This window comes from Melopsittacus undulatus, chromosome 8 (genome assembly GCF_012275295.1).
Source record: "Melopsittacus undulatus isolate bMelUnd1 chromosome 8, bMelUnd1.mat.Z, whole genome shotgun sequence".
Taxonomy (NCBI): Eukaryota; Metazoa; Chordata; class Aves; order Psittaciformes; family Psittaculidae; genus Melopsittacus; species Melopsittacus undulatus.
Genome location: NC_047534.1, coordinates 55,778,094 through 55,802,470, shown reverse-complemented (window position 1 = coordinate 55,802,470; position 24,377 = coordinate 55,778,094). Strand labels below are relative to the sequence as shown.

Sequence of the window (24,377 nt, the reverse complement as noted above, 5' to 3'; positions counted from 1 at the left end):
CCCAATGCGACTTCTCTTTGAAACACTGATAATTCAGGTGAAACACTTCTGTAGTCTGTATGATCCACAGGAGAAGGCCTTTCTATTTATTTATCATCACTAACAGAGAAGAAATCAAGTGTTCAATGTGGGAATTAAGCATGATGCACTCCCCTCTTTAGTGAGCAGAGTAACCCCATCCTCTCTCTCAAGTGCCACATCCTCATGTCAGAAAAATAGCATGTGTCAGGTTTGATTTATTTTCCTCCTTTCTCACAGTATCTCCTTTTAGTCCAAATTTCATATTCCAGAGTGCATAGCCTGATTTGCATCATCTTTATCAGAGGTATTTTGTTACTGCAGGAGATGACTGGTCACATAGTATTGCCTCTGGATACCCCAGGGGCTTGTCCTAGGGAATATTGAGGGAAGGGGGGGAAGGTAAGGTCAGGAATTCCATTTGTCTGAAAGGATGAAAGGGAACTCGAATAGTTTCTCACCTCTTTAGGCTTTCTGCTAGTGGGCCTGATTTAAAACTTCCTTGATCCTCATTTATGGTAAAGCAGAAACGTTTTGCTGGTGCCGTCCTGTTGCTGCCCCTGTGATCTGCAAGGTCCTCACCTTGTTCTCCCTTGCACTGTGAATTGTGATTTTTCTCCACCATAACATCCAGTCCTTTATTTAGTCCACTTCTGGATCTTTAACTACTTTCTATCTCTAACAGAGGTTTGGGATTATCCTCATACAACACCCAGAAGTTAAATGCTTTCTCTGTGTGGACTCAGAAGGATAGAGGCAGAGCAAAGCCACATCCCTGGGTGTAGGGCATGACACAGCAGGCAGTGGGGATAGTCTTGTCCCACTCTCACTTTGGGCTGCTGATAGGTTATTTTTTGAGATGCTAACTACAGGAGAGTCTCTTCTCTTTGCTTGCCCTCCCTGTGCATTTTAGTACCATAAAGTCAATGTAATGAGACAAGTTATGTGCCTGTGAGAGAAATCCTCAGGTTCTACTATAGCAGCCGTGGCATTATTAACTGAACAGATGCAACACTGGAACTCTGAGTGCTAGTTGAGTTTTGTTTTTCATGCAAAGTTCAAGTTTTTGGGACACAATTAATAAATGAGGAAAACCCCAACTGTGCTGTTCAGTATATAAGACTTTATGCCTAAGTCAGCTAATTAAGAGCAAGTTTAAACAAATGGACATATTAACACATTGCAATTAACTCCATTGGCCTCTCTTATTCTTCCAGAAGAAAGGTTTTATTTGGTTTAATTTGTAGGTTCATTTGTAAATTGTAGAGCCAGACTTTTAAAAGTGTGATTTTTCTACTTAGGTTCTTAAATCTGACTTTTCCACGGGTTTCATTTTCTACTTCAGCATAAGGAAGGAGAGCTTCGATTTCTGTAATCACTGTCTGAATAAGGATGTGTTTTACTCTCAATACGTGGTAGCTGACCTCTTCTGATACTTGTGCCAGTTCACTTAGAGGGTCTTTCTCTCTTAAGGATATGGTCACAAAGCTGTGTACAGAGGACACTTGGAAATCACCCAGGATTTCTGAGGAATTTTTCATGAGAGATTTGTCACTGGTGCTTTATAAGAAGCTGCCCTATCTGGCAGTAGGTGTTTCCCAACAAAAAGCCCTAGGAAAATCACTGATTTCAAGTGATGTGCAGCCTGTTAAGTGAATCTGATAGGACAGTGAAGTAGGTATGCAGGCTGGATCGTCCCTAGAATAACAACTACAGAAATGGAGCAAATTCTGCTGCTCTGTCTCTTGCTTGCGTGAAGGCAGGTTGCAACTCAGTGTCTGTCAGTGTATTGGTAGCACAGCTGATACTCCATTTTGCTCCTGGGACAGCACGGGATCAGAGCAGTTGCAGCATCTTATGATCCAGGAGAAACGTTTTAAGTGAGTATTAACAAAAAGCCTACTACAGCAGGGTGAAAATCAAGATTATCAGACTATTTGATTATTGCCACACTTTCTGGTGGTAGCACAGGCACAGTAATTCTGCATTAAGAGGTTAAAAAGCTAAATTCAATCCCATTTGAGAAGTACCTAAGCTGTCCTTTGCATATCAAAGGTATGTGCCAAAGGAAAAAGGCTGAAATCTCAGATATACATGTGTCCCATGTTAAATGCGGTCCTGAGGGACCCACTTCTTATATGTAGATGGACTTCATCCTGGCTTTCCTTGTTATTGTGAAGAGACTTTAAACCTAGTGGATTTTCAAGAGAAGGTAATTAAAACCTTCAGAGGAAGGGACTTGAGCACTGCTGTTAAAACAACCAGGCCTCACTGTTAATGAGAGCTCCTGCATTATTCTGTGAGTCATTCCTTTTGATTTCAAAGGGACAAAGTCACCCACCAAGGGTTATGAAGATCTAAACCTACTTGGTTGCGGCGTCTTCAGGCTCTTTGTCCTCAGCCAAATTTCTGTTTTGATACAGAGAATATCACCAATGTACTTTGCATTGAGATTCAAAGAAGGGTAACTCATACTGAAACTTCTGCAGAGCACTTCCGTGCTGAGGCGGTAAAGGAGAGTTGTTGTGCCGGGAAGCTTCCAGTTAAGCAGAAAAAGGAGTTGGTTTGGTTTTTGCAATAACATTTGACATATAGACAGTAGACTATGAGAGCTATTAGGAGGAAGTTAATCACTTCGTTTGCCTGGTTTCAGGTTGTATCAGCTAGACAGTGTTCATAACTTGTGCTGTGAAGTCTCCAGGCAGCTGCTGTATGTTAAAGACACTTATGAAAGGAGATACTTATGAAGGGACTGTGTCTTGATGATAGCCCTGACTCCCTTGGTCCAATTCATCTTTCATCTCGGTGTTTGTTTACACAACAACAAGTTATCTTGGGTACTTTAGATACTGGTGTAGCTAAAGAGCAGTAGTAGTTCACTATTAATTTTCCTGGAGGAGGCATAGCTGTATTGGATGCATGTTAAACAATGAAGTTTCAGCAGTATTTTACTGTAACTTAGAGGTAAATATTTGAAATCATACCTTTCAATTCATGCTTTATTTAACTGTAAAATGATAGAACTCCATGTATTTGTTTGTTTATTAACTTCATCACTGGGGCCATTTCCTTGCACAAGTCCCTCTTCATAAAGCCTAAGGAAAAGTCATACTTTACAACTCTGGCTTACCTTGACTAGCCCATTCCTGAAGTAGCTTTAGATAATTAACTTACCTGTGCTGGAGATCAAGGCTTCTTAGGCATTCTTGGTTTTGTCTGGCTTTACATATTAAATCCGGAGCTGGAAAGAAACCTGTTTTCTGGTTGCTTCACTGTTCCTCCCTCTCTCCCCATTGAGACAGTCTTTTGTTTAATCACTAAGGTTTGAGGGGCTTCTGCCCTAGTTTAGCTCTAAGATAGAGAAAAGGTTTAAACTTGAAGTAGATGCCAAATATTTTGTAGTTATATTGGAGTCACCTAGTTTCCACTGCTGAGAAGCAAAAAGCTTAGTCACATTTCAGTATATGTTACTCTTAAAAGGAGTTCTTATTTTAATAGATCAATAGAAGTATATAGAGTCCAACAGTAAATACATAGCTGTAAGTGGTGAAAAACACCCCACGCTCATAATTGTCATTACCCTCCTGTTGTCGTCTATGCCACCTGTTTCATAGTTCTATAGTTTCTGGTATGTCTGTGCTGCCATCACCCCCAAAGAAAGGAAAACATCTTAAACACACTCAGGGACTGTCATATAGAGAAGAAACGCATTGAAGACTTTTGAGTGGATGTGTAGTTTGAAGTGTGATTAATTTCAGCCTGTGAATAAAAACTTTACATTTTCACACAAGGGTAAGGCAAGTGAATAAGGATGTCAAGGTTGTTAATTTGTTATCAGGAAATAATAGCACTGGAGGACTACATGCCAGCTTACTAGGAAAAGGCAGCAGGAGAAATAATTGGAGAACAGTCTTCTCGAGGCACTGAAGTGATAAAGAAGTCTGGTTTGGTAGTATCTGGAGTGGGCATCAGACAGCACAGTTCTTGGAACACCAGCAAAACCTTATTATTCAGTCTTTTTTGTGCACTCTTCTGTTGGATCATGGTCTCTCAGATTAGCTGTGCTAAATGGAGAGGCTGCTAATCAATAGCACGAAGGTGGGACTAAAATTAACAGTCATCCCACAAGCCTGCAGCTTAAACAAGGAGGAATCAAGTGACTGCACAAAAGTGTAACAAACAGATCAAAGCAGCTATTTACCCAAAATGAAGCCAGTAGGAAAAACCAATTCATGCTGCCTTTGAATAGATACAGAGGTTATTTAAGGTAAATTGTGCTGCTATAGCAGATTCTGTCTGTTTCAAGAGATTTGGTCACTTTGTGAGCAGAGTGGTGTCACTCATTTTGTGAGTGTTTTCACGTCGTCTTTGCCACTGAACCATGGTGCAATGATCATTTGAATTCCTGACCAAAGGCTTTCAGCATCTCTTCGGCAGCCAGTTTATGGAGGAGTAATACCTGCTCATACGTGGCCTCCAGAATGTCAAAGGTGAATGGGTGGTATAGCAGGTAAAACACTCTAACTGCATAGTTTTAAATACAGCAGCAGTAAAAGGAAAGACTTTAGACTTGGTAAGAAACTTGCCACCTTAATGTCATCATCCTGAAACTGAAGCTACCATTCCAAAATACTAAGAAGCGTGTCAAAGGAAGAGACTTTGCCTGTTTTCTCAGACAGCGAAAGCAAAACAGAAAAGAAAAAAGCCCCATGTATTTTTCTACTGCAGTCTCTGCATGTCTCTGTTATGGACATTTTGAAATGATGTAAAAGAAGATAATGGCTAATCAGATCTTTCAAGTATAGTGTGGGAGTTTGAAAGGGAAACCACAAACTCTTTATCAATTCCAATGAGCTTGTGTTCAGTGTCTTGGAAGAAGAGCTTTATGCCCTGATTCTTTTTTGTTGTCACTCCATAATGTTCTTGGCAAGCTTGTAGAAACCTTCCTATCTTCTTCAGTGCATCTGTAGTGATTTCAGATGTAATTTCCAGTTCATGCACGTGAAGTAAAGTTGCAGAGGTATGGCATGTATATGGCCCATATCCTGCTTTATGCTAGACTCCTGGCAGGGCTGTAATGCTGGCAGTGATTTAAACCATTGAAGCAGAACTGCTTGTGGACACCTGTAAGAGCTCTCTTCCTCCCTCTCTTTCCATGTGAATCTACAGTTGTATTTTGGACTTTACACTAGACACATGAACTCCTTTGATAAAAACATAGCATTAATTTTGTCTAGCAAGGGAGTAATCACTTTAAAGCAATTGTAAAAGGCTTTGGAGAGATGTGATAGATCGCACAGTGTGTGTGTTATTCATGAGATCTGTGTTTCCAGAGAGTGAATTCAACCTCAGAAAGTCCCACCAGGATTTGGCCAAGGCTCCATAACAGGTGATGCACTGAGAAAATGAATGAGGCTGCTTACATCTGATATCTTACTAGTCTGGTCCTTACTTAGTGAAAACATGTCCGCATCTAAAGCCTTGCTGCAGTAAAGCACTTCACAAGTGGCTGGCACAAGTATATGCTTGTGCCCTATTGGTGTGCACAGTGGGACAAGCAGATGATCAGAGCTGATTGCCTGCCCAGGAGTGCTATAACAGACTAAGTGTCCTCAACAAATGTTGACAAAGAGTATGGCTTTGATAATACTTCATAAAACCCATGTGAGTTTGTCAGGGGTTTATCCTCTAAATAGTGACTTTAAAAAAGGATGTTTGTTTTTATGGACCCACTCTCCACTGCCCAAAGCAAATACAAAGGGTGAACATCACAATAAGTTTTGGATGCGTGTGTGTGTGAATGCATGGGTTGAGGGGAAAGGGTAAGGTAAAGAGTTTCTGTTCATTTAGATACTTCGGTTATCATCAAACAAGTCTTTTCAGTTAGCTTTACTTAGAGCACAAATTCGCTTACTTCTCAGTTTAACAGTGTAACAGTTTTCACAGTGCTAGCTACTGCCCAAAGCTTGTAGCCCTGGTCCTTACTTGCTTCTATTCCCTCTGTATCACTCCAGCAATGCAAAGCAGCCTTTAAAAAGGGTTTTCAATGAAAGCATAATGTAAGCAAAAGATCTTATTTGAAGCAAAGGCCTTAGCATCTGCCCAAGTCCAGTTGTTCTGCTCAGTTCTGAGTGCTCATATGGATTGAACCTATACTAAAAATAGGTGCAAAACCATAGAGAAATACTACAAACCCACAGTCACGGATCTGAATTTTGATCAGAGCTCCTCTTTTATGAAGGATCAAACCCTTGAGGTGGAGAGCTTTAAGAAAATCAGTCTGTATTAATCACCTCAAGGAAAGAGTCTCAGATCACTATTGGAGTCTTTGCCCATTGTGCAAAAGAAACGGCCTCTGACTTTAGCAAGTGCCATGTGTGGTGGTGGGGGCCATACCTAGGTAAGATGGCACTGTTACAGAGAGCAGGATAAAGGGCTTCATGCCTCTTCCAATGTTTCTTGACAGCTCTCTCCCTTCCATTTCCCTTCCAGGTGAACGCCCCTTCCACTGTAACCAATGTGGAGCTTCTTTTACCCAGAAGGGGAACCTGCTGAGGCACATCAAGTTGCACTCTGGGGAGAAACCATTCAAATGTCCCTTCTGCAGCTATGCCTGCCGACGGAGGGACGCCCTCACAGGACACCTTAGGACGCACTCTGGTGAGCCTGCCTTGTCTTCTCTTCCCTCTTGTTTTGCCCTTTGTCATTGATCTTCAAGTGAAGCAGGTTGTAAAAACAACTGTGTGGTCCTGGTGGCTCTGGGTCTGTACCATCCTCTTCAGATTAGCACAGCTCTGAACTTTGGGAAAGCCTTGATGTGAATCACAGAAGTTGTGGTTAAGCCACACCTCTCCTTTTGTGTAACTGAACTCCTCTGCTGATGCTATCGTTCTTCCCTTTGAATGTCTCCTTGGGTGTATCCAGGCTTCCCTGGCAGATTGTTTTGACACTGTCAGCCCCAAAGTGGATGTGAAATTCCGAAGACTGTAAAAAATAACTACTCTTGGTAGCCTGCTTTTCAGTTCATACCCATTTCTTCATCTAATAAATGCCATATGCTGGTGAGTTCTTACTTGCTTATCTTTCAGAAATCTCCTGATTGCATTTTTGATTGTTCCATCTTGCTGTAAAGCCCTACTTCATGGCAGGCATAGCACTCACCCTGAAGCAGAAGGTGGTGGAGGGAGATTAGGTTTGTCTTGCCTTGCTACTTGATATATATCAGGTCTACTTGATAAGAGTTTCTTGATATGTTCTGAAAAAATATCTGTCCTAGAGCTGCAAGTTTTTAGTCATGCTGATAGCCCTGATCAAGATCAGATGTGTTTCTAGTCTTTGTATGCTACACCAAAGGGCCTCATTCTGCCCACTTATTCAGTTGTGTAGGACTCTTGAGTAAGATCTTAATTTGCTGCATTTTTTATCTTCTAAGATGTTCGACTTCTGTGTCCAGGCCATTTATAGGAGACCGTGTTTTTCATTGTTGAATGAGCAGAGATAATTGGACTGCTAATAAGTGATAGCATTACAGATTAACATTTTGGAGGTATTAAGCAAATGTGTGATTGCTTGAAACACAGTTGAAGTACAGCCACAGACAAAAACTCTGCTGTGAAAATGCAGTCATGGAGCTTCCTGATTCTTTATATGTATTTCTTGTACAGGGTCAGCCTCGCTTCAGTAGAGGTTTCTGGTTCATGAGCATTACCTTGGTCTTAGGATACAGAGTTGCCTTGACATTTCCAGGAATCAGAAAGGATAAGCTAGTAAGCTTCTCCAGGTAGACTTTGGAGTATGCTGTATTGATGCAAATGCACTGCTGACAGAAAGCATGAGCTTCCCAGTGACTGAAAGTGTGGGACTAGGCTGAGAGAATGGTGTGAGAGTTGTCAGCTGAAAGGATTCCATCTGCAAGTCAGAAGGGACAGTATTTGTGGAACTGTGAGATGAGATTGTCACATATCTGACCATAACCGTAGTTTCATCTTGAAAGGTAGTAAAAAAGGATACATGATCAAAATAGCCACACTTAAAATAACAAAAGGAGTTGTGACATAAAATAGCCCATGTTGCAAAACACAAACGTTGAGTTTGAAGATTGTTTTCATAATGTGAATATAGGTCTTGTTATCCAGATACAGCCATTGATAGAGATTGTTGGATTTTCCCATGTGAAAAGTGCACGTTTCTGCTTTTTGTATGAAGATGAAATGCAAAGGTGTGGGACTTTCAGAAGCCACCTAAGCTGCTTAGGCACGTGAGTTCCTCTGCATCTCCTTCCCTAACTGACTTACCTGTGTTCAGCTGTGCTCAGTGGGTAATTTTATACTTTGTTTTCAGTGAAGGAAGTGTCACCCCTCTCAACAGTCAGCTACAGCAGTTTCAAGCAGAGGGCCAGCCGAAATAGGCAAGTGTTCCCACAGTACTCAAGACAGTTCTTAAGAGTAGCACTCACAGATGAAGAGTTAAAAACCTGGGATATTGCCCTAAAACATGGCACCCACCTGTGAACATGAGCATGGGCTTTAAGATGTCATTCTGTCTACATCTTACAGGCCAGCTTTGTTGGCCTGTGCATATGTACGTGAACGTGGTTAATGGGGAAAATAAGAAGATGTTTCCTAGAGATTTTAAATGGTTTCATATCTGTGTACTATTTAAGCACTTTCTGCTTTAAGAAAGTGCAACTCAAAAGTCTGTAAGCAGACCATGAAGATACAACAATTCTAGTAAACTTCATCGAAGATCTTTCCAACCTAAATGATTTTATCATTTTTACATCTCTTATTTCTGACCAGAAAAGATGATACCAGATAAACCATACAAAGAAGGGGGTGAAAACTATTTTGAAATACGAGATTTCAGTCACATTTCAATCTAATACACTTAATATCTAAATTGAGGTGAGTCTGTATATGTTTTTATGTTTACAAAAGGAAAGCTCTTTAGATCAGATCCTCAGCTGATACAGATTGGAACCTTATCCTCTAAGCAAAGAAAGTACTGCTATTTTGCACCAGCTGAGAATCTGGTGATTTCATAAATGCAAGACCAGTTTCCTTTTTGTGTTTCATCCTTAAATAAGAAAGTGCTATGTATTAAGAAAACCAAAAAACCCCAAAACAGCACTCTTTTTGCTTCCCAAGAGGGCTTTAAACTACCCAATTTTTTTATGGAATGCAGAGTATGCAAGAAAGGAATTGCAGGCTTTTTTCTATCTGTTTTTTTTCCTCCCAGCCAGTTTGGTCTGTGAATGGGAAAGCACTCTGTGTCACCATTTAGTCAGTTAGACGCTCTCTCTATTGCCAGTTAGTCAGTTTTTCCTGTGCTTAGTGCAGCGTTTTCATACAGTAAGACAAGAAAGGTAAAAAACTAAGGCAATGTAATTGCAAACAGAAATCAGCAGAAGCATCTCAGAGTTATCTGAAATAGCTGAAGCTACTGTCAACGTAAAACCCACCAAAATTATTACAGTTGGGTTTGGGTTTTGGTTGGGTTTTTTTGCCTGGGGTACATTTTGTTGTTCATGCTTTTTAATATTATTTCCTATTTATTTGAAAGTGTTTCTAAGCATCACAATCCACTTTTTACTTACCCTTCTTCTGCAGAATAATAGCTTACTATATCAGTGTTCCCAGGATGAGTGGTTAACAAAATATTCCTCTGCATCTGTAATGCTGCTCCTGTTTAACCCTAAATAATTAAGGTCTTATCTTGCAGTGATTTAATCCTGCGATTATTTACCATTTACTGACATATGGAGTTCTGATGAACTTTGTGTTTATATTTTCCTCCCACATGCAGCTTTTTTGATTTCAGAACTATAATGATGCCTTCAGGACATTAGTAGAATAATGCCTGTAGAGAGAATGTATGGAATTACACTAAGAGTGGGCATGAGCATCAAGGTACTTACTTGAAGGACTTTCAGATGTTGTCTTCAGAACTAACTCCATAGTTCTGTAACACATGTAATACGGGAGAGGTGCTTGAGTGTGCTTCCAGGATGTGAGTCTTAAGGACAGGCCATGGAGGGCTGGGGCAAATGTTCGTAGCCCCTGCTGCAGGATGCACTTGACAAAGCAGCATGGATTGGCTTCACCTTGCCTACCTTTTGCTGTCTTCAAGGAAGAAAACATCCAGGCAAAGCCAGTCTCCTGGTAGCAGTCACAGAGTACCTGTTATCTCACCCTGAGATGTGCCCATCTTCTCCATCATCTCTGTAACTGCACAGTGAGGCAAAAGCAGATACAAAACAGATGAAACATCCTAATGTAGGCAATTAATGAACGAACCCCAGAAGCTTTAAGGAAGACAGTTAATCTGACAAGCAAATCTGATAGTTCAAGCACCTAGATGGTGACTTCTGTAGTTGGAAAGATATGTTGTAAAGCCTGATGCTGTTTTACCGTGAAAAGCTAGGCATCCTCAAATAGGCAAATAAAATTAGCAGTTGTGTTTTGGCATTAATCTCTCATGTGTCTAAAATGGAACCCTCATAATGCTATTGTAAATACAAATGCTTTGCTAATTCTTAAAAAAGTCAAGGCTGTAATGATGAGCAATCTGGAAGAGCCCATAGAAAACATTAGAACATCAGTTTTCAGAGCAGGGCTTGGGCAGTAAGCCATAAATTAGGGGTGGAATCACTTGCTAAGGGGAAAACAACATACAGAATAGGTTTTGATTAAGACCCATCCGTCCATCCTTTGCACTAAGCAAGGCTGGTGCTGTGGGCAAATTACTTTGCTGGTTTTTTGTGTGTATGTGATTAACAGAGTGCCTCATTGTGCATACACACAAACTGGCCACATGAAGCCCTCTCAGGCAACCTTACTTCTGGAATCTCCTTGTTTTTCCTTTATCTTGACAACTTCAATCACACTCTCTTACTCTGGGAATATGTAAGTGTTACTCGTATATGAAAGCAGTTTTACTGTTTATTTCTTCTTAAAACCCAGGTACTCAAATCTTTTTTTTCCTGTCACAGAAGCTTTTCCTCACAATACCTTTAAAAAATGTGCTTCCAAGCTATTTCTTTCCTGTTTAGAAAATGGGTTTTTTTCCCTTTTCTACTTTCAATAAATATTTGCTTTTTCTTCCTCCTCTTCCTGCATTGCTACTGCACATTGCTTGTTATTTACTGCCCAGCTCTTCAGTGGCACTGAAATAACACTGTTGTTTCATTTGCAAAAGAAAAGCAGTGAAGCATTTGTTCTGAAAAGAGAGGCTTAGGCAAAAACTCCCAAAAGCACTATCTTAGCAAACTATGTACAGTGTGCGAGATAAAAGGCATATCATTTAAAAGGTAAATGTAATTTTTCTGTTTCTTGGTTTGCAAGTCTATCTTTCCCATCTCTTACTCTCCATAAGGACTTTTTGCTCAGCTCCTGCTTTGTGGTAGGAAGCCATTGGAGGGGTCCTACATGCAATTGTATGGCTGTTGTTGGCACAAGTGAGATCTGTGTGTGTGACTGTGCTCAGAGGCAGAAGGAACCTGGTTCATACTTCTGATGACATGCCTGACTCAAAACCTGTTTGGGAGAGTCCATCCCACCTGTGAGTGTCTCAGTCCAGCTGAAAAATGGGATGAACAAGCACAGTGCTGAAAAACACAACACTGTGCTTGAAGTCCTGCCTATCAAAAGCCAGTGAGAATTACTGGAATAGTGGCAAGGATGGTTATTAAGGATAATGAAGAGTCGGTGTTTTACACTGCTTTTTATATCTTCAAGAGACTTTTACCACTAATAACATCTCCACTCTCAAAAGGCCTAGTATCTGTTCTGTAACCATGTTTTTGAGGACGGGAGCAATATAATTAGAAGACTCTTGGGACCTGAAATTCTCCTTACACTCTGAGCTGGACTGGCTCAAACGCATTGTGAATGGAGAGAAGAAAGGAGTAAATGTGAATAAGTAGGATACTGTCTGTGAAAAATGAAAGGTATGTGAAGAAGCAAGGGGATATTTTGCATACAAATCCCATTTCTGCAAATAGGTTAGCAAACAGCATCTTCCCTCAGTTGTGGTGAGCCATTGGGTGTTTATTCTCTTGATCTGATACTTAGGGCTGTATTTAATCAGGCAGGGCTACTTTTCCTCTCAGGTTTTCTTATGCTGGTGGAATTAACCTTGTTACAAAATCATTTTGTGGTGTTCTTATCAGAATCCAGGTTCCAAGGTGTTATTAGCAGGTACACAATACAGCAGCTCATTAATGCTTCCAGTACCTAGAGACCTTCTCTCTGTGTTGTAGAGAGTGTAAAATCTCAGGGATTCTGCTTTCCATATTGTTTGCATGTGCATTTTTTGAAGGCAAGATCAGAATGTGTACAAGGGTAGTATCTTTCATCCCCTAGGCATCCTTATTTAAAGTTTAATCCCCCCTGTAGATCCAGTTTGTATCCCATGCTTTGCTAAATCCCTATCTGAACCTGATCCTTGAAGTGATGGGGTCCTCTTCACCTCCAGAGCACTACAGTTACAAGTACTAGTATCAGCTCTATGAAAAGATCATCTTTTATGTGCTCAGAATTATCTCATTATACAAGCTGGGTCATGATAAACCTTTTCTACAGAGCACAATTATCACTGAGAAAACATCTTTGATTTAAAGGTGCTGTAGGGTCCTGATCTTTCCAGAAAAAATAACATTTGGGCTTTGTTTTTAGGAGAAACTTGTGAAAAGATCTGGTTCCACCCAAAGCAACAAGAGTTCACTTTTTTGCTTATTGGAGTTCTAAAAGTCTTGAAATTCCATAAAGATTCCCTCTTATCTGTGGTGGTTATGGATCAATCTTTGACTGTTCAACCCAGGAGATCTGTTTCCGATAGATAAGGCAGAGAAACAGGAGAAGTGGTCCTGGCAAGCAAAGGTAGATGTGCTGTGTACCAGCCTCATTAATATCTCACTCTTGCTTAAGACTGGATATCAGCTTTTTTCCCTTCCCCATCCCCCAGGGTGTGTGATTGAGCTGACAGGGGAACAGACACTGTGTCCTTCCATGCTTCTCATGGTGCCCCAGTGTAAGCAGGAGGTGGCCAGCTTCTTCAGTGGTTGGGGTTGTCTGTAACTGGCTGAGTAGGGACAGACTCACCCACTCTCTTAGCAATGAGAGACACCAATACTATGGGAGTATCCTTGTTTTAAATATCAGTTCACAGCAGGATTAGTAAGTGCTAAGATTTATCATGGTATCTGTGAGACGAGTCTTGTGCCTCCTGCTGTATCTCTCAGTGGAGCCATGGCTTGACTGCCTCTAGCACCTGCAGGTATACCACCAAGTGCTCCGTTCTTCAGCAGAGATAAGAGGGAAAGCACGTCTGGAGGGAGGTTGCATCATGTTCTCCTCTCCCTGATCATCTAAGTTTGCTCTCCTTAACAAGACAGAGTGACAGAATTAGATGGTTGGTGTCAGGTAAGGTCTCTGGACCCTTGGCAAGGAAGAGTTTTGTGTTAAGGTAGCAGATCCTGCACCCCAAAATGGGGAAGGAGTACTAATGCCCCAGTCCTGTGGCTTCACCATCAGGGAAAGTTTTCCCTAGGGCAGATTACAGTCCTGCCATGCAAGAGGGTGCTCACAAGGAGCAGACAGGGTGTCTTTTACCTCTCACTTTAGACCTCTTGAATGTGCCGTCACCTCATCTAGAAGGTCAGATAGCATCAAAGTACTTAGGGGTAACTAGGTCATTGTTTAGACAGCATCATCGTGGTGCAAGACTTGCATGGGATCATCCTTCATTAACGTTGTGAGTTCCTTTCTTCCTGTGGGAATGCCTGTGCCAAGATGGAACTGTGTGTTTGGGGTGGGACTGTTAACATCCAGTTTGTGTGGGTTTTTTTCTCTCTCCTTTACATTAGAAATTCACATCCTGGCATCATCAGCCAGATTCTGTCCATCTTTGTGTTGCCTCAGGCCATGTACAACCAGAATGAAGTACATGGTCCTGCACTACTGGGCTGCTCATTGGAGAGGAAAGGGATACTTCACTGCTGCATGATGCCCGTTCTTACGCCAGCCATTCTGCTTTGGAGGAGCAAACAAGACAGTGGCTTTCTTTTTCCTCTGGGCTTTTATTCTGCCACAGTGCTATATGTGGGATTTCACTGGCATAAAAAAAGGCAGATGAACGTGATACGACTTCTGCATATAGAGCAGCAGCCCTTCTAAATTGCGTGCCTAACCTGTTTCTTTAAACATCCAGAGAGACTGTTTCTATCGCCTCCCTAGGGAGACAGTTCCACTCCCCATCTGCTTTTTATAGCTGTAACTCTCATTTGGATATTTAACCAAAACTATCCTTTCTTTTGCTGCAGATTATTGCTCTTTGTAACACTATTTTCTGTGACTGTGAGTAATCCCTGGGCTCAGTTTACACAGTGATAGGCTGTAGTCATTATGTTTGGCATTGATTCTATTCTAGCCTGTCTTTATCTTTCAATCCTCTCCTCTTCTTTATATTTTTACTAATTTTGATTATTTTTTTTTACTACTCTTACTATTATAAGGGACCTAAGTTTTGAAGCCATTTTTCACTCTGGAAACATGGGCCAGTGCAGATGCAAACCCCTTAACCTCATCTCTGCCTCAGTTGCCTGTCAGTGAAATGGAAATAAAGTGCACTTCTCAACCTTGTCACGATGGTGAGAGGGCAGCATGCACAAATGATTGCAAGGCGCACACACACTGCAGCAATGAAGGTCATGTAAGTACGTGGCAGAGTATTCCAGTGCTGTGTGTGCCCCTGCTGCATAGCGTTACATGTTATCTCCTTAGTTTTACATAGCCTTTGTGCAGTAGTAAAATGAGATAATTACAAAGTGGAAGGAATAATAACTTTGTATTGTTCCCATAACCACTAAGGTATTATACCCTGATCCTGGTGTGATTATCTTCAACACAATAGTAAGGTGATTATTAATAATGCTAAAGGACTTACTACTTAGCCTGCAATTTTTGTCCTGTTTCTTTCATGAACCCTATCTATTTCATCAGCCCAAAGCCTGTGAAGTGGGTATGTGTTGTTGCCTTGTCATTATCCATTTTTCAATGATGGGAAAATGAAATAGGAAAAAAACCCCTATGAGACCCGGTTGGCAAATTCGGGTACCTAAGCACCAAGGCAGCTTCATGTGAATGAATCACTTGTCTTTTTGAACCAGAACTACAATGGGCAGGCTGGCAGGTGAGGATCTAGTGGCTTAGGTATTTAAGGATGTGTAGTTCTTTTCTCCTTTAAGTTCAAGCTGTAAAGGCTTCTTGTGGCATTGTTTTCATTGTCATCAGGGATTGTTTCAGAAATCCAGTGTTTTCACACTCCAGTTGATGTATGTACATCCAAACCCAGTTTAAGGTGTAGCTGTAAACACAGGCATTGTGTAGCCAGGCTCCACACTCTTTGGGAGCTGGGTGTCACATTGCATTAGGTTAAGCCTGGAGTATGTGATGCAGTGCCTCAGGAGTCCTGCTGCAGAGGTGGCCTTCTGACGTAGCTGCAGTGGGTTTTGCAGAGCAGAGAGCCAAGAAGTGACTGAGAACTTGCTCGTGTACTTGAGATGCAAATGTGGTATTGACTTGATGAAGCCATCTCTTGGCAAAACCAAGACCTCTTCTTGCACATACTCTGAGCAGCAAAATGCCATAGTAGCTCTAAGGAGGAAGAAAGTTTGGCTTTTTCCCCCAAGAAAATTGTTTTCAAGGGCCAAAGTTTGCCTCAGAGGAAAGGAGATGCAGCATTTGGAGCTGGCCTTTGTCAGTTCTTGAAGGACTTTGTGGAAGCTTTCAGTGTGAGAAAGTTTGAGCTTGGAATCAAATGGTGGTTTGAGGCTACCTCTCCTTGATGTCTCAGAGCTGGTTTATGGGGCAGTGTGAGATGGAGAAACGTCACTGACATTTTTGACACTGTATGAGTGTTTTAAGGGGCAAGAGGGGTTATTGCTGCCATCTGGAAAGGAAACCAAGAGAAACTAAAGGGGGAAAAATAACCCTGGTAACACCACACCATAGCAGAGCTGCAGAAAGCTGCTGCTGATATATTCTCCTGGGCTCTCAGCAACCTGTAATTATGAATTATCTGACAGCTAAGATATTGATGGATATTGCTCAAGGAATATGAGAATGTCTAGATTTTGTACAGTGAACCTGTACTGAACTCTGTGTGACTCTCCTATTTATAACCCGGTGTGAAGTTCAAGGAAACTTGTCCTGGAGGTTTCCCATGAGAGGGATCTGTGTTTTTACCTGACTAAAACTCTCTGGATATTTTCCCACTTTTTATTTGATCTAAGTGTGAACTTTCTCCACCCTCTGCCCCTCCTTCCTTTCTGGAGTGGTTAGAGAGGTTGATTACAGCCAGGATTACACAAGAGATGCCAGTTGCACACATGTTTTGCATAACTGTGCTGTGCTGATTTCAGACAGGGTGCCCCAAGTTGCCTCCCTGCCTTGCAACAGCGAGTCAAGATCTCTATCTTCATTCCTGAAGCTAGAGAAATGGTGTTGAGGCCCTGCCTATAGAAACCTTGTCAAAGAGCACCTGGCTGGGACTCTCCCCAGCCACAGGGTTGCTGTATGCTGCAAAGCACTCCCTTTTGGAAGAGCCTCTCCTTCAGGTTTGTTCAGGCTTTTTGTATTGAATCTGCAATAGTCACTCTGCCCCTGTGGGAAGTGCTACAAGTGGTCGGTGGGACAGGGTCATTGAGAAGGATTTTCAGTGTAAGGCAGCAGAGTTCCCCTGGATGCTGCATCAAGGATGGGGAATGTGCTCCCCAAGGATGTGTGCTCTCCTTCCCTTCCAGGGAGACAGGCATGAATGCTCTCACATGCTCCAAGTTGGTCAAGGGTCTGCAGTGAGGACCCTGACTGGACAGCTAAGCTCATCCCTGCACTGATTCTGGGGCTAGTTAAATGTTAGGTGTTAGTTAAATGGGGCCCTTATCTTCTAAAGCAGTGAGCTCTGTTTAGTTTCAGTGAGAACTGGGGGCTTTGAAAGCTTAGTCCTTGGCCTGTGTTTTCAGTTCCTTTTGCTGGGATATAGGTAATTTCTTCCTCCTGCCTCTTTTCAGTTTGGAATAGAAGTCTAGGGCAGCACATGGCCAGACAGGACCGGGTTGTGTTGCCGTGCCTGTGGCACCGTCCTGTGCCATGGGACAGAGCTGGTCTTACAGGTAGGCTGAGCTCAGACTGTTTAAGGGCTTCAGGCTTTTCCTAGAAAATAAATCACATGCAAAGGTTACACTGCTGAGATTCTGATGATGAGATTTTTATATAGAGAAGCGGCATGGGCCATAGACTCTCTCTCACTTGGATACCCTTCGTGTGCATGCATTCTGCTCGTCTCCTTGGAGACAGTGGCTTGTCTGAGAGCAGCTAGCCTTGGCTAGGAAAGGCCTGACATTTCTGGTTTGTGGGATGAAGCCGTGCTGCTGAATGTTCCAGCAACCACAGAGGCATGATCTGATGGAAGCATAAGCAATTCCACGCAAGGTTTTCTTGTGATCATCTTCCTCTCATACCTCTCCGAGGACACCACTCGAGTCTCTGAACAAAGACGGGTTCAGATATCTGCAAGGAGAGCCCAGCAATCCCCATCCCTCGGATATCAGAAAGGTTTGAGACATTTCTCCCTTCCCTTTCCTCCTTTCAAAGAGCTGAGTCAGCTGGACTGGCATGTCTGGAACTCTGTGGCACTGCGAGCAGGCAGTCTGCCAGCTGCATTACACACCGCATCCAAAGGAACACGTCACTCCCTTCTCTCCCTCCCCACATTCCCAGCCCCCCCTCCCCTTTTCCCTTTGCAGTCTCCACCCTCTCCCTTTTATTTTTCCTTGTTGATCCGTGTAGGTGAGTCAGAAAAACCTGCTCATCCACAACCTGTTCTTTCTTGCCAAATCCTGGAGCAGCACTCCCAGTTCTTGTTAGTGTCAGGAATAGGTTATGAAAACAAAAACTGATACAGGCAGTGTACTGGGTATAGAGTGCATACTGTAAATGAAAACTAAATGCATAGTGAATGTGTTCCTAATAGAGTGATGTCTTTTGTAGAAGGCACTTTATTCTGTGATTCATATATAATAATAGTATTTTCCTATAAAATACCAGGTTGGAACAAGGAAATCATTTAGGGCTTGTTCAGCCTGGAGAAGAGAACTCTCCAGGGAGACCTGAGAGCAGCTCCAGTGCCTAAAGGGGCTGCAGGAAACCTGGAGAGGGGCTTGGGACAAGGGCCTGTAGGGAGAGGCCAAGGGGAATGGCTTGAACCTGCCAGAACAGGGGAGACTGAGCTGAGCTCTTAGGCAGAAGCTGTTCCCTGTGAGGGTGCTGAGGCGCTGGCACAGGGTGCCCAGAGAAGCTGTGGCTGCCCCATCCCTGGCAGTGCTCAAGGCCAGGTTGGGTTGGACACAGGGGCTTGGAGCAGCTGCTCCAGTGGAAGGGGTCCCTGCCTGTGGCAGGGGTTGGAGCTGGATGAGCTTTAAGGTCCCTTCCAACCATTCTAGGATTCTGTAAGAGTGAGCATATTTACAAATGTTTAAAATAATGGATTTTAAAATAATTGGAAAGTGGAAAAATTCCAGTAGGAAAATAGGTGGCTCCCAGAAGTGATTTTGAACAAAATGACTGAGCTTTTGATATTGATTTTAGTTGTACTAATCTGAAGAAACTCCACTGATGTTGGCATGGCTCCTCAGAGTTTGCATTATCAATGTATTTCTGCCCCCAGGAATTGAAAAACGATGGATCTGGATCCCCTCAGTTCATGGATACTTAGAAATGGGAGTGAATGTGATAAATTAGCCTTTTTGTTTACTTATGGTATTTATGAGTGGGGAGGAAGGGGGAAAACATGCAGGTTAACTTTTCCCTTTGGTCAACTGACTCTGGGAGTTAGAAGCTGAAGAACAGCATAGTGTTGTGTCTGACTTAGGATGAAACTGCAGGTGTTGGTTAACACTGTAGGAGCAAGCATGTCTCAATATCTGTAGGTATGTTTCCATCAAGCAGCATCAACAGGTTGATTTTTGGCATGTTTTGGTGGAATGAAGGTGCTCAGCTTCAAAGAATAGATCACCCACCAGGAAAAGTGCTTTGTTTGTGTGTGTCACAGTAAAATGTCCACATTAGCTGTATGGTGAAAAATGTCTCCATTATGTGTTCATATCATTGGTCTCTACAAGCAATCAATTTTTCCCAAGGGCTAATGCTGACCCAGCTTCAGGAGACTGCAAGTGTGGTGTTGGTTGAGTTGCATGAGATTTCTGCCCTGAGCAGCATCAAGTCCAGGACTGATTTGATCTGGCTGATGAGCAGTCCGTGGCATAGGATTGCACCATTGGTGAAGAGAAGGTAAAGGGCCATTTTGTGTCAGGGAGTATATAACTTGTAGTGAGGCACAGTCATTTCTCAGAAGGTTCAATCCCAAGACAAGAAAACAGGAAGAGTACCTTCTGCAGAGGATACATCTAGTACAGACAAAAAGGGACTTGACAAAGGCATTCGAGACATCAGTGTCGCAGATAGGAATGAATGCAGACATCCTCAATCCCCATCTGTTGACTTGGTTCAAGCCTCTTCACACACAAAGTAAATAAAAAAATAGATGTAAGAAAATGGAAAAAAAGAGATAGTTTTGTTCTCCCAGGTATTGACAAATGAGCAGATTCACACCCTTTCACTCTTGATTCAGGCTTTGCAGAGAGCTCAGCTAATTTAAATAGCCTACTGCAGCCTTCAGGATGAATTTTGATTGTGAGGTTTTTTTTGGGCAAGGAATGCAGTTAAGTGTGTTCAGAGTTTCTTAAATTCCCCTTTTTTACAGGAAACCTTTTTAAAGCCTTTCTGGATGGTGAGAGAGCTCTGTTTTGTGTTGTCCTGCTTCTCTGCCTTTACTTGCAGCCCAAGCAGTTGCTTTTTCTTTACTTCTTTTCTTTTTCTTCCTTTTGGTTGAATTTCACACCCATATTTAATTTCCTTTCATTTTGTCTGCCTCCCTTTCAGCCACAATAACAGTTTCTGAATGTGTCGAGGGCTTGTAGTGCAAAACTAATTGCACCAAAAAAGAAACACCCAATTTCCAGCAGGAAAGATTTGGGGTTTTAGGAATTGCTGAATTTTATTACCCATAAAAGATTCATGCAGCTTCAGTGTCAGACATACAGTTGATGCAGAGGTTTGTGCTAGAACAGAAGCTGCCCAGTATCCCAGATTCATCTCCCACAGTTAAAGGATGCCATCATCCTTTAAAAGATATCTTTATTGTTAATTGCTGTTTTGCTAAGGATTGTTTTCATACAAAATGGTCCTGACTTCCCCCTGCCAAATACTATGGCTAATTTGGAACGTGGAGCAGTGAAGACCCCAAGTGTTGGTGACAAACGTGGTAGGGGAAGGAGGCATCTGTCCAGCCCTGGTGGCAGCAGATTCATTTGCTTTGATGAAGCTGGAATAAATGGGAAGAGCATTTGGGAGCAGTAAACTGGCCCAAAACCCTTTATCCTGGAGGAACCTTTAAGCATATGAGGTTTTACAAAGTATGCAGCACAGCTTGGCTCAGCACTGTCTGCTTGAGAAGAGTCCCACTCATTTCAAGTCCCATTTCGAGCTCTTCTGTAATGTTGGTGGTAAATATATATGTTGTCAGGCAGAGAGCAATAGGAGGAGATAGGAAAACTGCATAGGTAAAAACAGTCAGTCAGCTCAATCTGTCTGACCTCATTTGACATCTGTGCAAGGCATGACAAAACCACATGCTTGAAGAGCAGATCTTTCCAAGGGTGGCAAAGGCATGGGCCACACTGGTTCTTGGACGGAAAGGAAAGTATGAATAAAGATGTTCATGTCCCAAAGGAGCCCATTAGTTTCACAGCCTGACCTGGTTTCGGAAGCAAGGTTTCCTTCACTTCTAGCCTTGATCAAAATAAGTGAAAACTCCCAACTTCAGTGGTTGGGAAAGAAGAGGAGCTGTCAGTGTTGCTCTTCCCATGTCACTGTTATCTTCATGACAGCTTACTGTTAATAGTCTGTTTCCAAAACTTTGTTTCTGACAGTAACAAGAAAAGGGAAAACTAACTTACATAAAGGGAACCTGGAGCATGTTCTTATCTCCAAATATGGGACGTAAAATAGAATGGTGTCATGTGCTAAAAGAAATGCTTTTTCTCATGTGGAAGCATGTTGGTGGAACAGTGGAACTCATTGACATGGGATGAAGAGAAATGAACTAGGGATAACTGGTTCAGAGGTTTGATGCAGAAGAAAACTAGCTCATTAGGAAAGTTAAAGGCTGTGTATTCGCTCTGTCTTCCTTTATTTATATAGTATAAAATAACTGGTAATACTCTGTTTGGCACTTTCTTGCTCTGAGTAATTAATGGATTCTGTTTGCTTTAAGATGCTAAAGGACTTCTGAAAGGTATGCAAAGGGACTGCACTTGAAATAAACACAGACTGTATGCAGGTGATCTAAATTGACTTCAGGGTGTTGCTTCCATTGATACTACCTGTGAATCTGGCCTGACATCTGCATTTGTTTTGCCCAAAGGGGGGAAAAAAGCCCCAAAACAAACAAAAGCACTTCTCAAGGGAGTGTTTGTCCAGCAGCATTCCTGATCTGCACCAAGGCACCCACACCCTGTGCCGAGTGTGTGAGCCATTCCTTTCCACCTGTAGTAGAAGCTTGGCTTGTAATAACGTGTGGATCTCCAGTCACCTCCTTGAATTCCTGCTGCGCTGTAGCATTGACAGGGAGTGAACAGGACAGGGCAAAGAACAACAGACCAACCTGTGCTTGTTTGAATTTTTCCTATTTGCTCTATTGCAGAGCAGGGTTAAAATAAAGGGAAGCAAACAAGCACATTTTGTAAGGTTTGTTGTGTGAACCAGTTAACTCTCAGCTTATCAAGTCGAGTTTAATATGACATTAAAGGTCTGAAGTGGAGTGGAAAGTACAGAGCTGGTACGTACAGTTAAGGTTTAACCTTCATCTTAAGCTGGCTCCCACCCACAACCAGTTAGCATGGAGGGACTGTAGGGAGGAGGCTCCTTTCTGAAGGCTCCTCTCTCAGGTTCATTGCAGGGTCTCTCTGCCTTTAAAAGTAAGTTGCACTAAACCTGGCTGCCTCTAAGTGACTTTGAACTTAGCTGGGTGATAAAACCCCCAGTTATTTTGTGGACTTCCTGGGTTGTCTTAGTTTTATCTCACCATCAGAGTGCTATTTAAACAGAGTCTCTTTTTAATAGTATTTAACCATTTCTGAGTCTGCATACAATTCCTGGGATCCCCACCAGTGTTGGGGTGCCTGGAGGACTGGGATGTGCTGGTATAGAACAAGGACAATGCACCCAGTTCAGTGGCCTCACAGCACAAGTGCAAAACATTTGCAGTTGGAATTTTCACATATATCCAGGGGGGAATGTGAAAGCCCCAACCTTGGGTGATATGGTTTAGTGTGGGGTGTCCCTGCCTATGGCAGGGGGGTTGGAACTAGATGATCTTAATGTCCTTTCCAATTCTAGCTATTCTATGATTCTATGAATGTCAGGTGCCTTTTGTCAGATTTGAAGCTCTTATATTGAAAGAAATAAAGGTAAGCCAAGAGAATTATATGAGGAGAGTGTCTATATAGCACAATGTGTTTTTGGGACATGGAATTGGAGCAAACAGCCGTGAATGTCATCTCTTTTCAGAACTAAGTATAACTTTAGTGTCCTTATCTTTGTTTTCCTTGATGTAGTCTGTAATTTATTTGCATGGTGCATTTTCCTTTGGTTTTTTATGCATACATAGATACAACATAAAAACCTACAAAATGAACTGTTTGTCTTCTGTGCTGCAAGGGAAGGAAACGGGGTGTGAGATTCTTGCTTTTCTGGTTTTAATTATTTAATAGGTGATGTGAGACTGTGGCAGGAGCCCTGCAAGTATCGGGGCTGTTAGGGAGATTTCAGTGATTCTGTGACTGTGCCAATGAAACAGGAGTTAGTTAGTTAGTTTGTTTGTTTGTTTGTTAAACTTCTGGCACAGAAATGCCACCTACTTATTTATAACCCTTGTGGCAGAATGGAACGTTGTTTTATCTGTAAAATCCTGCAGAGCAGTTAATAAATAAACACAATCTGATGAATCAGATTAAATAGCAGAGCCACCAATAGCTGCAAGATAAATTGTAATAACCTACTCAAGTAATAAAAGGCTGCAGGCAGAAACATCTTGAAGGTGCAAATAAGGACCCCAATCCCTTAGCTGTTGGACATGAGCACTCATGTGTACTGGTTTACACTAGGTTCTGGCTGTGTGCTTATGCATAGAGAAGATGAAGATGATTGAAAACTTCTCCCAACTAGTGTATTTACTTATTCTCCATGTGTTCATGTTTTAGTGGGTCCGTTCGAGCCAAAATGTAGCCTCTACGACGTCCTTGGAGTTCACATATAATCTGATGTTTGACATTGCTTGGTGTAGAAGATCAAGGCAGGACTGCACACTAGTACAGTATTTCTATCTAGCTGCTTATTTTACAGTACCGTAAACAACTGGCAGGTAGATGCAGGTGTCAGGCTGCTGTTTTGTGCCCTGGAGATATTGATGGGAAAGGCAAGCACGGCTAGGAAACAAAGGGTGTGTAGGTGCAATGTGTTGCCATTGTTTTACTGTGCTGATGTACCGCAAGTATCTAGTGGTGGTTCACTGCAAGCTGTATAGGGCTACTGTAATAGTATGTGATAGTTGTCGACAGAAATAACTTATCATTGACTGCTGCTGTATAAAAAGTCAGGACAAGCCATTTTTCATGTGCTGGGAGGCTCACAAAGTGTTGAACAGCCACATAAATATCAATAGGCAATTGATAATAATCTTTACTAAGAGACATTGGGCCATGAGGTCGTGAAATGAGTCAAGTGCTGTATTTCAAGATCCAAGTCAAGAAAGTACTAGTTGCTTAATGGCATGTATGTAGCCTTCTCCTGATGTAATGCTGCATTTTAGGTTTTGAACCTTTTGAGGAATCCAGAGTATCCAGAAACCTTTTTAAGCACAGATCTATCTGTATGATCTCCTTTACTGCATGATCTAGTGAACCCATCCTTTACCACGTGACCTTATGAAACCTAAACCTTGGCCCAAAATACGATAACCTTAATGGTTTTGTAGATTGGAGACATCAGAACTCCATGAGGTCCAGAAACACATTTGCATCCCATGAAGTATACCCCAGGTATTGCTGCCTTTGCTTGGATTGGCTACCATTAAGAGATTAAGCCAAAGTTTTTATAATGAGTTTAGAGATTTGGTTCTTTCTGAAAATCAGACTGCTTTCAGATGCCACAGGTTGGGCACTCAGAAGTGCAAGTACTTGATAT

General features: G+C 42.1%; 1 protein-coding gene across 1 annotated transcript in view; it reads left to right on the top strand.

Annotated features, from left to right (window-relative positions):
• IKZF2 (IKAROS family zinc finger 2) overlaps window positions 1–24,377 on the top strand; it is a 105,858-nt gene that overhangs the window by 61,224 nt on the left and 20,257 nt on the right. Inside the window, exon 4 of the mRNA XM_034065525.1 lies at window positions 6,511–6,678. Coding sequence (XP_033921416.1) covers window positions 6,511–6,678 — 168 coding nt within the window. The remainder of the gene's footprint in view (window positions 1–6,510; window positions 6,679–24,377) is intronic.